General features: G+C 35.7%; 2 protein-coding genes across 2 annotated transcripts in view; one reads left to right on the top strand and one right to left on the bottom strand.

Annotated features, from left to right (window-relative positions):
- Positions 1–6,829: 6,829 nt before the first annotated feature.
- Positions 6,830–10,592, bottom strand: LOC100378598 (NPC intracellular cholesterol transporter 2-like). The gene is made up of 4 exons (XM_002741303.4): positions 10,422–10,592; positions 8,185–8,292; positions 7,301–7,476; positions 6,830–7,080 (listed from the first exon to the last, which is right to left on the bottom strand). Exons 1-4 carry the CDS (start codon positions 10,510–10,512, stop codon positions 6,994–6,996), a joined length of 462 nt encoding a protein of 153 aa, XP_002741349.1. The 5' UTR covers positions 10,513–10,592; the 3' UTR covers positions 6,830–6,993.
- Positions 10,593–10,889: 297 nt separating this feature from the next.
- The window catches only part of LOC100376845 (ral GTPase-activating protein subunit alpha-1-like), a 119,031-nt gene continuing 116,430 nt past the window's right edge, over positions 10,890–13,490 (top strand). The window contains exon 1 of the mRNA XM_085493122.1: positions 10,890–11,094. Coding sequence (XP_085349248.1) covers positions 10,989–11,094 — 106 coding nt within the window. The 5' untranslated portion in view covers positions 10,890–10,988. The remainder of the gene's footprint in view (positions 11,095–13,490) is intronic.

Consider the following 13,490-nt stretch of genomic DNA (forward strand, 5'->3'; position numbering starts at 1 on the left):
GTATGGTGTTGTTCCGTAGAGTACTAGGTACACAGTAAGGCTATATGGATTTCTAATTTATCACTGTTAAACGTATATACATACATTGGTGACATGGACCATATTTTAGTGCACAGTGGGATAGTTTGGTTTGCACTAGCGGGTGCGCTTTGTGTCATTGGCGGAGTTGTGTTCGATCACGGTTCGATTTTGCCATAGCAATTCCAAATGCACTATAATTTACTATAATTTGAGAATGTGACATGGTTTTTTGGGCAGTGTCGTGAGCGAGTGGTATGCGTTGACTGGAGGAAATGATTACCCGTTGCTCCATTTAGTCTGAAAGGTATCCCATCCTTTGCATGTGGGTCATTCAAGATTCCAAGTGGTGGCGCTCTTCTTGACAACTGTCATTTAGGTTTGTTATTTTGCAAACCTCTTGTTTATCAGATGTTCTCATAAAACAACAGAGATTATATAGCCCGAATTAATAACTAATTTTACATCCACATGAGAGCATGTTTTAAACATATTCCACACAAATTCTAAACAGCACTTTGTTTTCACCAATAACTCTTTGGCAGTTTTTCTTACTGGATCTACAAAGACATGCATTATGACTTTGCATGTATGACTTTTTCGTCGACATTGTTACGATTCGCTGTCATAATCACGGAACGAGGCTGTCGACATTGTTACAATTCGCTGTCATAATCACGGAACGAGGCTGTCGACATTGTTACGATTCGCTGTCATAATCACGGAACGAGGCTGTCGACATTGTTACGATTCGCTGTCATAATCAATGCCCGGTGGCCGACGGGAAGACGTGTAGTGGCGTGAAGCTAGGCGATTAGGTGCCGCGCCGTACGCGAGTGCCGGTTCGAGTCACGCACGCAGTACGTGTTTACTATAATTAGACATAGTCTTTACCTTGCCGTTTATTCGGTGTTATTTGCTTATTTTTTTATTGTAATGTCCTAATAATTCATGACAGCTATAACAGTATCATAACTGCATACTATTTGGTCACTATTTATTTCCGAGCATAATGTTGAGATATGCCGAGATGCCGGTTATAAAGGAACAAATTAATAAATCTTTCTTTAGATCAAAAGTTCATGGATGTTTGTTTCATTTTATGTGCGAAAAGTTGTTCGGTGACCGTACTTGTCAAGCAAATCTACTGATTTGTTTCAAATGTAGTCGTTCAACTACCCCAAGTGTCCAGTTTTAAAAACATTTAAAAAACAAAAACAAAAACAAAGCAAAGCTGTGTCACTCGAGACTGTAAGTTAGCAAGTCCATGTATAGCCCTGCGTACAGTGCTGTGTGTACGGGAACGCGTTTGGTTGACAGATGTCCCCACCTCAGCCCTGCGTACCTCCATAGACAAAGTCCGGGAGCGCACCGTAATTGGTGCGCAAGTTAAAAATGAGTAGTTTCCCAGCCGAAATCTTTTGAAATGACGATAGTTATCCGTAACAACCATTACAAAGTTATCTGAAACTGAAATGTTTTTAAATAACAACTAGTAAAGACGGTCAAATTGTAAACGCGTAGGTACCGGAGGAATCATCCACCAAACGCCGCCATTTTTTATTTCATTCACGCGAGAGAATGCGTTTGTTTTTAGGGCAAAGTAGCCGATTTCATCCACAATTGGACTCCGAACTGGAAGTTCTGGATATATCTGGTAATCGATCATCATTTTGGGTACCTGGTCATGTTATTTCATTAAAAAAGTTATATTTTTCAAAGTCCCGTACTTTGTCTATGGAAGTTCGCAGGGCTGTGGTGGTGTCTCCGTACACACAGCACTGCACGCAGGGCTAGTCCATGTACAGTCGGAGTAGGGTGTTTGTATTACGGTGTATAACAGAAGTACTGCTACTTGACCCGAAGCTACTTAGTCTCGAGTCAGTGGCTGAGTTAACGTTCGCTGCTTATACCTGAGTATATTGGTATTGTTTGTGAAATTCTGCCGAATTAAATGTGTGTATAGACTAAGTATACCCAACACACAGTGACATACAAAGAATAACCAACCTACAAACTATGCAATCATTCAATGTAGTTTAGTTGGATCACGCATGAGGTGAACAGTGTGGATAAACGATTTTCGAGAGTGGCATAAAAATGAATAAAAACGAAAATATATTTGCATTGCTCCTGGCATCATACATGTGTCGTATGATGTTCTGTTGCTACTAGAAAAACACCATATTTGTAATTGGGATAGTTTTTATATACAAATATTATGAACCATGTCACACATGGTATATACTTTCGGAAAGATGACATATAAAAAGGAACAATGCATTTCAAGCAATTGTTTGTGCACACGGGATTAAGTTATGGAAACTCACTGGGGAAAAAAAACATGGGTGAGCATTTTGTGGTCGTTCATTTATCCTACATTACCAATATTTCTACAATTCCGCCGTTGCAATATATTAAGCAAACTTACGTGTAATAATTTATGAGTGAACACACTGATTGATGGCTTTAACTAAAAAGAAATATAATTGGAATTCATACAGTATCTGACAGGGAGCTGTGAGGGCGCCCTACAATATGGGAGTAATGATTTTTTTTCTCATGCTAAATGTATCTTCTTCTGCTTGGAGTAAACATCTCGGACATATCTATTTATTCTGTGATTAAGTGTGTTACTATTTGTTTTGTTTTGTTTTTTATATTTTTTCTTCGTTGCCAAGACATTTGACCCCGAAATTGTGGTGACCTCTCGTTTCGTTAGCAATGAAGTTTTAACTTTTTCTGTGGCCGATTTTGTTCAAACTTGACAGACAGGGAAACCTGCAGTTAGGTGAAACAATATGGAAGAAGTCTTACCCTACCATTTGCATGGCAACGCCCAAAAAGCCTGAATTTCCTCGCGTAGACTAAGGCGTAAACATTTCGAACGTAACTCATTCTATTTTGCTTGAGTGTTTGCCCAAAGCCAGGGTTACTATTTTATTTTTTAGTCGAGGCTAGTGCTTATATCAGGGGTGAATTCTTCTCTCTGGGGTTCTCCACACTTGTCAGGGGGGAATCTCGTCTCGTCTCTCTATCTCGTCTCCTTGAGGTACGGGATCAGAAAAGTCATTTATACTTAACAGTCAAATAAGACACACACAACGGAATACGTTTCAGCTCTCGCCTTAGTCGGTCTTTCGAGCACTCTATAAGACACAGCGCCCTGGGGAAAAATCCCCAAGACTATCGCAAGGCTGACCCAAGACTCTCTTAAACTGCGTCAACACTCGCCCCAAGGCTCTCCAGGACTGCGTCTTTCGTGGAGTACTCCCCAAGACCAACTCAAACTCTCTTTATTCATTTTCAAAACTCTAACCAATTACAAAACAGAAAAAGACTCTAAGGCGTAACCTTCAATCATACTAGCCAACCACACTAAGTACTGAATACGTCATATCTTTTGATTAATCGTTCACTACATTAATAACTACGAATACCAACTGTCAGAATCGTAGTCAGAATAGCGACGGTTATCTCGTAATTAGTTCCAAATCACTGAGCCAAGTTCCGTCCAAAACTTCAAATAGGTCTAAACGATGACAGACATAACACAGCAATTCGCTAATAATCAGCTAATTAAGTCGGTCAACAGATACGCAAAAACAAATTCATGACACTTACACCGGGTTCAGACAACTAACATTACTTGTATTAGTACATGTAGTCTGAGCACCGGGTTGACATTATGCTTTTAAATTAGCCAATAGTTGAATAAGCATCATTGTGATGAGATGCAAAACAAGCCTAGCAAAACGTTAATCAACCCAGTGGAAAGGAATCAGAGTTTATTATATTAAATTCAAATGATTATAAACCATTGGAAATGCGTAATCCATTCAGCGCAAGCATCCGAGAGAGCACCTCCATCATTTCGGCCCAAACTCATCAGAACTGTGTGAAACATTGGAGGTGAGAATTGGCGCATGGGCGAACACAACTTATCGTTGGCAGTAGATTCTAGTCGGGAAAGTGTTCATAGCAGGACGATGTGATAATACCGTTGTATCCTGATTTTGGATGGGCGGGGTGGAAGGGATTTGACGTCAATTTGGTAGAGACTAGTTTAAACTGAAATGGTAACCTGATGTTCTTTTGAATTAGTTTATATATATATATATATATATATATATATATATATATATATATATATATATATATATATATATATATATATACATGTATATATATTACTGAAAATTTTGATTTACTTTTAGTTAGTGTATTTATAAATTTTCAAAATGGTTGTCACGTGCACGATACGATATATTGTATTCACCTGTAAAGCTACGATGTACGAGTCTTAATTGCGTAGTAGTTAGTTCACGGCAGTCAACAAAACAAGTTTTTCCCGGACAGCACTTTAGTAATGTGTTAATGACATCATTATTTTCCTGTCGTGCGCGTTTTGTCATTGAATGCACATATTACCCTCCTGGAGTGCATACTGTCAATACTTCATCGACCTCCAAAACACAGTATATACATTTAGTGAAAAGACCAGCATGATGCTTGGACAGTTAGTTCATTTGTTTCCAAATGCGTAGTGTGGTTTCACGTAGTTTTTATTGGTCGTTTGAATCACCTTTGTCCGACCCAATTATCCTGTCTTTCTCCAAATAAATTGCGCCATTCAATTGCCTGCAAAACACAATCTGTACTTTTGATTTCTCCCCGGCCTTCGCGACTGCAGTTCATTCCAATACATTTGCAACTATATACGAATATTTTCCCATTGTAGTACTTTATTGGCATCTTTGAGACTTCCAACCAAATAACCTTGTTATTAGTGCATTAAATGATATGGCCCACTGGCAACCAGGTTAAAATCTGTTTTTATTTTATTGAAACATTTTTAGGATATCAAAATTGCAATCAATATATTTGTCTTGTATGTGCATAGGTAAGGGAGGGGGCGTCTATTGCTAATACAGTGTACCACTCGTGATCACAGATTACTTCACATTGTTCAAATTTTTACCCTGGCAATTTATGATGTGGGAGTGATGCAATAAAAACTCTCACTACTACACCTCCCCGAAGTCCATTCATTAATACAAACAAAACACGTGCTCTTGCAGCAATTTACAACACACTGGAAAATACCTTTTGCTCAAATGTAGGTTGAACAAATGCGTTTATTGTAGCAAAACAGCTTCACACAAGTTTTTTTTCCACATACAAATTTATTTTCAGACAAAAATAAAAACAGTTGATATTTCATGATGCAGTGAATTACAGAAAACCAGTCTATATTACAAATACAAACAAAGAGTGTAGCATGGAGTAAAAAGAGTATACTCTAAGCTTAGCGGTTAAACATGATTACAGTATAAACTACCCTGATCCCCACAATGATCAGTGTAAAAATTCAATTGCCATAATAATCGTTATAATTTTGTGTACAGCAACAAATAACAAGACATTTGCATATCATATACATGCATCTGGAATTCAACCTTTACTTTGCAGATATTTTTTTCTCTCAAATTTTAATACATGATACAGAATATAATTTTTATTTTACATAATCAGTATGGATTAAACGTTCCCTTGGAAACGAGTCCATATATATGTAGCGGTACTATTACAAAAATGTTACATTATCTTTGATAATGGTCTGCCTACCAAAGCAGAAAAAACATACTGTGGAATACTTTATTTTCGCTGGAATTAATTTTCGCTGAAAAGGCTTTTTGGGCGTTTTGTATGGAATTTATTTTCACTGGTTTTTGATGAGTTTAATGTGAAATATAGGGAAAAAAGTATATTGGCTGGATTTTATTTTCACGGAATCATCCCTTCAGCGAAAATAGCGAAAATAAATTCCAAGCGAAAATAAAGTATTCTACAGTAAACAACCAAAAACACTTCTCAATTTGTTTGCAGAATTACTTAACTATTGGAAAAAATATATAAAAATACCCTGTTATAGGGAAAAAGATTAGGGTAGTATTGATATTTACACAAACATTGGGGTTGGGAGAAGGCATGTTACAATTACACCTTGAGTGAATATTGTATTTTGCTCTATTAAAAGTGAAAAGGATGCATGCATAGATGGAATAAGTTTCTAAAACTGTAATAGTGTATCTTGATTATTTATATAAAAAATTCCAAGATTACTTATATCAGTTTCCAAAGAGTTGTTTTATGAAATTCTTGGTGGAATTCTGAATAATTAAGAGTTAATAAAAGTGTATGCTATCAAAATATCTCATTCAGTATTGTTATATTTTACATTAAAAATATTTAATATTTATACCACTTTTTGCCTTGTGTGAATTACTCCTGTCAGACTGGATTCAGACAGATTGCAAATCACAGTAGTCATGGTTTAATTGGATCCATCTTGAGAATGTAAACCACAAACTTTTACACCAATGAAATTTTCGTAAACCTACATTGTTTTAACAAGAGATGAAAACAGACCACAAGTTTTCATAAAATGAATAACTTTCCAGGTTTGCGTTTTACATCAATCACAGTACCTCAATGTTTACAGTGTTCTGACCCACAGTGAAGGCTTCATAACTGAAATTCAGTCGGAATACATTTGTATGTGACGGCAGTGGTTTGCGAGTAGTATCTAACATAGCAATATTAAATGTGAACATTGAAACTACTACACACTACTGCAGCACAGTCCCTCAATAGATAAATGTTGAAAAACTGTGTACAATAATTCTATTAAAATTACATCCCCTCAAAAATTGTTTAGTTCTGATAAAGCATGTTGTGGTTCAACGTCATTTTGAATAATTCTTGTACATTCATTGGCAGTTGCTAACAATCCTCTGAAATTTAACACTTTTGCTCTAATCCTGCATGGTTGAATAACTTTTAGTGAAACAAGTTTGGAGTCAAGATTTTGTTATCAGAACAACAACATTTGGGGGGGGGGGGGTAGTCTTATTAATTCTAGAATAGTAACTAGTTACTTTCCCCTCACTGTCTTTGGGGTTTCTGATGAAACTAACTGGAAATTTGTGCAGGCACTTCAATGCAGACAATGTCTTTGTTGGCCTGGTCTTTGATTTCCCATTCAACCACCAACTTCAACTGAAACAATTATGAGAAACATTTTAATAGGCTTGATTGAATGAATGAATGAATACAATGACAGAAATTACAACAAATATCAATAAGTGTTTACAATTAGTCTAGATGTTTGAGTAGGCCTATCTGAGGTTGTCTTCTCATTTCCCAATAATGAATAAACTTAGGAAACCTTTTACACCCAACTGTGCAGCAGCTTCAGAAAAATCCAGAATACACTTACCGATGGATAAGATGATTTCACCTCAAGTTGCTGCTGAAAATCATAGGCTTGACCAGATACAAGTGGACACTTAAGGCCACTGTCTTTGCATGCATCTGGTTGGGGAAGTGGGAATGGAATTGGCACACCCCCAATGATACCATGCACAGATGAAGTTGCCTTAGTAACTGCTTCTTCTATAAAAAAAAATATATAAAAATAGATAATTGCAAAATTGCAAATCTCTGATCCATTACATTACAGTACAGATTGGGTATATTCACAGGACTTTAAGTGTTTTTGTTGGTTCTGATACAAAGCATGACATACACCCTCACAGATGAATGACATCTTCTTGGTTGCATACTTTTCATCTTGGCTTTATAGTTCATGGGGAAATGCTAGGATTGAGAGAGCATTATCATGGCATCTGAAAGTACATTGAGATGGTTTTCACAAAGAGGTGCGAGTTAAACGGTACTAGTATCTTGTATCATACAGTCTATTGCCTATGGTGATATCTACAATATATTATATACAATGTATACAAAGCAAGGGAATGACTTGGACACCACTTTCAAACTTGCAGTTTTTAGGTACATGTATTACATTCTGATCTGTTTGGGGGTTTTAGTTATTTTTTTTTAATTTCTTTACTGGTACTTTTTTTAATTTTTGATTTTGTCATTTTTTGTGTGTGAAAGCTGCTCATAGATCTGACCAATTTACATAATAGGTCACATTCAAATCTTGCAATCTGGAACATCCTTTTGAAATAAGCATTTCAAACAGTTGCACTATATGTATGCATTTGATTAAAAACCTTGAAAAATCTATTGGTGAAATGGAGGTACACAGAAAATACACTAGATGGTAGAGTTGATTACAAATGTATATGAACTTACTTGCTGTAAAGTGGATCGTAATTGTTACATTAGAAGACTTCTTGAATACACACGGTTCAGATGAACATGGTGAAACTTCAACACTTTGAATAGAACCCATTACAGATCCTAGTGGAATAAATCAATGAATGAAAATTATGTAATGTTAAATTCTCTAAAAGTGTTAACATAGGATAAAATCGGTCAACATGGGAAAGAAAGACATTAATCAGAATGACACTGATCTTGTGAAAGATTAACATTTTGGCTGTGGATATTTTAATTTGGATGTATATAATTGTGTGGATAATTCGGCTGTGAACATTTCAATGTAAACATTTTAACTGTGGACATTTCGGCTCTCGATAATTTGGCTGTGGACATTTCGAATGTAAACATTTCATGTGGACACTTTGGCTAAGGACATTTCAGGCCATAGATTTTACTGCCTTAGACAATGTTGTGACTATATATTTTTGTAAATATTTTTTGAATAATGTCTGAAAAAGTTAAAAATATTGGTAAAAGATTTTATTAAATTAAATAAAATAATAATGAAATAAAATTGGACTTGACACAAATTTCATACAGAATCCATCAATTCAGTTAGTCAATTAAAAACCTTTTCTTCATGACATGAATTTGATGAATATTGGCAATAGAAGGCATTATCTGAATCAAATTAGCACTACTTAACATGTCTGTCTGAAAGTCTGAGTGCGAAAAGCAATCATTACCAGTAGTAAACAAAATTACACATTACAGAATAGAATGCATTTTTTTAAAATATTTTTGATGAAATTTCATGAGAAGTTGAACAATGTTGATTTCATATAAACTAATTGTTTCAGACTCAATTTTTGATGACTAGCAACCAATTTGAAGACTGATCAGGTCAGTTCGACTTTGCTATATAGAGTAGTAGCTGTGCACGTTGATGCATTTGCTACTACCAATAGGACGTACATTAGCAGTTGGTTCAAGTCAGTCAATAGGGAGGGGGGGGGGTCACCCTTACTGGTCACATCAGTGACAAAGCAAATGCTTTTTAATGACTCAATCATACAGGTTATTTACCATTTTACTGAATAATGACAATTTGTTGAATGCCTAGACAGTTTTAAAAATACAAATTAGTTTGAAATACAGCAAGCGAAAAATGCAAAACAAAAAACAATGGAGAAGTTCCAATGAAATTGGTAGTAACTTAAACCCAACTCTGAAAACTGTACCTACATAAATAATATTAGAATACATTTGTAATGCAAAATAAACCACAATTTTTATTTGAAAGGCAGTGATCCAGGCAGTAAAAAATTCCGACTGTAAATAATATATTACTATGTGCTGACAAGACAAACAAATACGCCCCTTTTTTGATTAAGAACTACAGCAAGGATTTATAAGATAAGGGTATGCAACTTTAATATCAATGTATGGTGATATGCAATGAAGATCTCATGTGTCCCATGTGAGTGTCAATTGACCACATTTTCCGATGACACGACCGACCGCAGTGGACACTTGGAAAGGTTCCGGTTACGCAAACAGAGATGAGCAAGGTCATTGCCTTATTCAAAAAAGCATGTAATACATGCATACATGTGAATGAACAAGAACCAACAAAAATCAGTCAAGACTAACACTAAGCACTTTTTCAACAGACTTACACATTTCTCATAATGCAGTCTTGTTTTGCAATTTCCTGATCATATTGAGACCTACATGTAAATGCACATTGCATATCCTTTTATAAATTGTTGGTACTATAGCACAGAGAAGGCAGAATGCTGTACCATATTTTTAAACATTAATATTTGTTTTTATTGATTAATGATTGGCTAGAGAGTACACCCAAGGCATCAAGTACTGAGTGCCCCCACCACTAAAAATGAAAGGCTTGCTGATGATACAAGTATACTTATTGGAATACTAGTACAAATGTACTTGGCAAAATACACTATAGCCACATTGACAAGTGCGCCACCTCGTGACAATGACATCCCCAAGTCACGAGATCTCCCACAGGTACCAAACAAAGAATAAATATAGAAACCGGGAGGCTATTAGTTTACTGGTGCGGTTATCTGGATTTGACGTAGATAAGTAAACCACGTCATAGTTAGCTCAATTACAAACTAACCATCATAAGTCCGTTTTAGCGCATACTGAAAATAGCAATGGCAGTTTTCGAGTCGATTTGCCATGCATCGTATCCTGGGCGACGTCTGTTTTTCGCACGACAGGTTTGAGCTTACCGCAATCTTTGTAGGTGACCGTCTTTTGAAGAGATATGGAGGGGAGAACAGCAACGCAAAAAAGCGCGAAGAGCATTGGTTTCGGCACCATTTTACAACGTGGGCTACGGGATGCTGAAGGGATTCGTCGGTCAGTTCGCAAACACAGGAAGAGTGGAAGTAATGACGAGGTCAAAAGTCAGGTGACTGTCCATCACATGATCTAATCTCGCGAATGGCGAGATTTGTACCGTGTACACTTTTACTTTCACTGTTGAAATAATATTAATTTATTGACAGCTTCAAAATAACTGAAGTTGTATATTTTTTCCTTAAATGTAAATTGTTTCGGATGAACATGCCAATCAGTTTAAAGTATTACTTTCGCTGGAGTTCCCATCGAATATGAGTCGTAAATAATAATAACAACAAAGTCTGTAAAGTCCACGCGTGGCGCATGCTCAGAATTATCATGTCGGCCATGTTGAAATAGGAAAGGTAGAAATGGCGGCTTGTTTATGAATGATGTCTGCACTGACTGGTCAATAAACCACTGCTTAATTTTGTTCTCAACAGCAGAAATCTGAAATGTTCAGCAAGAAGCAACATGGCGACGTCAAGAAATCATCTCAGAAAGTATTGGATCCTAAAAAGGATGCTTTGACCAGGCTGAAACACCTTCGTGTGGTTCTCGGTGAGTGTGTGTTTTAGATTCATTCAATTCAACATCATTTATTCAATTTTAATTCATATGATCCATCCTTAGATTTGAATATTTAATTTCACCTTCAAGTCTATGACAAGTACTCGTATTATACGCGCACATGTGGGCGAGCATGATCGCTAGCTGTCCAAATTAACTGCATGTTTATGTTATTAAATCATACTAAGATACAAAATAGGATTTATTTTATATTGCAGAAAGGTGAACGGTTATTGATGTTCTTTCAAACATCAATATTAATTATTGTCGACCATTGTGATATTTATTACAATGTTGCCTCAAGGCTTGAAATACCAATGCCATTAGTATTTGTATATTATGTCTTTGCAGACGTGGTGGTACATGATGAGATTAATTGTATCTATTTCTTGTGGATGTAGTATTTTTAAAGTGTATAAATGTCATCAGATTTTTTTTTTTTAAACATTGCACACGTACTGGTTTGATGGCTGTGACCGTTCAGGTTTAGTTATGTCAGTCTATTATAAAAGTGTTAGTGTGGAGTATAATTAATTCAACTCAAAATTCAATTTAATTTATATTGAATATGGAATTTCACTGTAACATCTTTGTTGCTGTCTGACACAATTGACAAAAAAGCTGCTTGTCGAGTTACTTGTCAATTGGTTTACATCTATAATTACACCACCGGGTTCCCATGCTGTTCTGCTAATTTAAATCTAATGTCTTTAAAAGATGTATACTTAATTGACAGAGCTTGAATACATGGAGGCATTTAAGACCATCATTGTGTGTTACTATTCCTCTGAAATATTTTCACTAATTCTCATGATCTTTATAGAAATGTAAATATTTATAAATTGTTGCGGTAGTTAAATCCAACCAACCGCTTGACGAGTTCAGTGTATACTCCCGGTAATGATTTAAAAATAATATCTCTTGCTTCAGTTTGAATTGTAAAATTTATAAAAAAATTATTTTGTTGTTTCAATACATGTAGTATAAATGTATATATATTGTGGATTACTTGCAGACATTATACATACCTGTCATATGTGTGTTCATTTGTGTCAGAGTTGAATACCTAACATGTGTCTCTCTTACATATGTTGTGCTTATCATATGAACTTAATTGCTCCGTTCGAGATGGGATTACAATTTTGGTAGCACCTGAATGCACTAAAACAATTTTACCCAAGTTACCTCAGAAAAATTATCTCATTTAGATTTCACAAGGTCTGCAATATATAATTATTATCTACCCTTGAAGGTATAGGAAGATTTGAAAGTTATTGTCACATCAGAGAGACAAATATTTTGATAACCGAAGCTTACAGTTAATAATTGTTCTGTTATCTCAACTTTGAGAGTTTACTTACTAAATCAGTGATTCGAATGTCCATGGCAAGCACTGCAGCCAGGCACAACAGTCCAGGGACAATAGATCTGTATAAGGAAATATTTATCCTATTTTCAATGTGTTTATTCTATGTTATTGATGTTATTCAGTCATCTGCTGACCCCACTGCTGACCTAGTTGTATTTGTGTACACAATTAAAAGTGTGCGCTTCATTTGTGTTGTTGTGATGTTCCAAGCAATTTACACGGACACTATCTAATCAGCTGCTTGTGCCACAGGAAGGGAAATACTATGGTGGTTATCTGCATCTTTGTTGGCAATTATTTTCTGGTTGTCATATAGTAATCAAGTTTGCGACACATGTCTGTACTTGGACTCTCAGAGTACAGTATTTCAATGTCAAAATTTGCTACCGTGAACTTGTATGGTTTGTCCTACATGCAGATGCCAATAGGGTGGAATGTTAGTGTAATGTGCATAAACTGGGTGGTATATTGTAAGTTATTCCATTCCACATGATTGACTCTCTTCCAATCAGCTAGGCATACTAGATTATGAGAGATGACAACTATGATGGAATGGTAGAATACATTTTCTCAAAAATGTACTTGCCCTTGGGCATAAGGGACTTCAGTTTTGCTGACCAGTATAAATAAGCCCAATTATATTATAAGAGTCCCAGAAAACAAAAAAATATGTTTCCATTTTGTATTTTGTTGGGTATGAGTGGAAGGAAAACCTTGTATCTATTTTTGTATGCATCATCAAAGTGTAGAATTGAGAGGGTACATGATGTTTTGCAATCACATACCTTAAATTATTTCTCTACATGTAGGTACAGTACAGTAGCATGAATAATTATGCTGTTGTATTACTAATTGTATACCATAAAAATTCAATTGTCGCATGCATAGATCTTTTCTCTTTTCATTGTGAGCTCACACTATACATACTATATTTGCTTTGAATGCGCTAATACTTGAATAACATCGGTGTTTGTTTCTATGATCCAAATAACTCATATTTTGCCATTCTATTTCAACA

Source organism: Saccoglossus kowalevskii, chromosome 2, assembly GCF_978046115.1.
Source record: "Saccoglossus kowalevskii chromosome 2, keSacKowa6.1, whole genome shotgun sequence".
Taxonomy (NCBI): domain Eukaryota; kingdom Metazoa; phylum Hemichordata; class Enteropneusta; family Harrimaniidae; genus Saccoglossus; species Saccoglossus kowalevskii.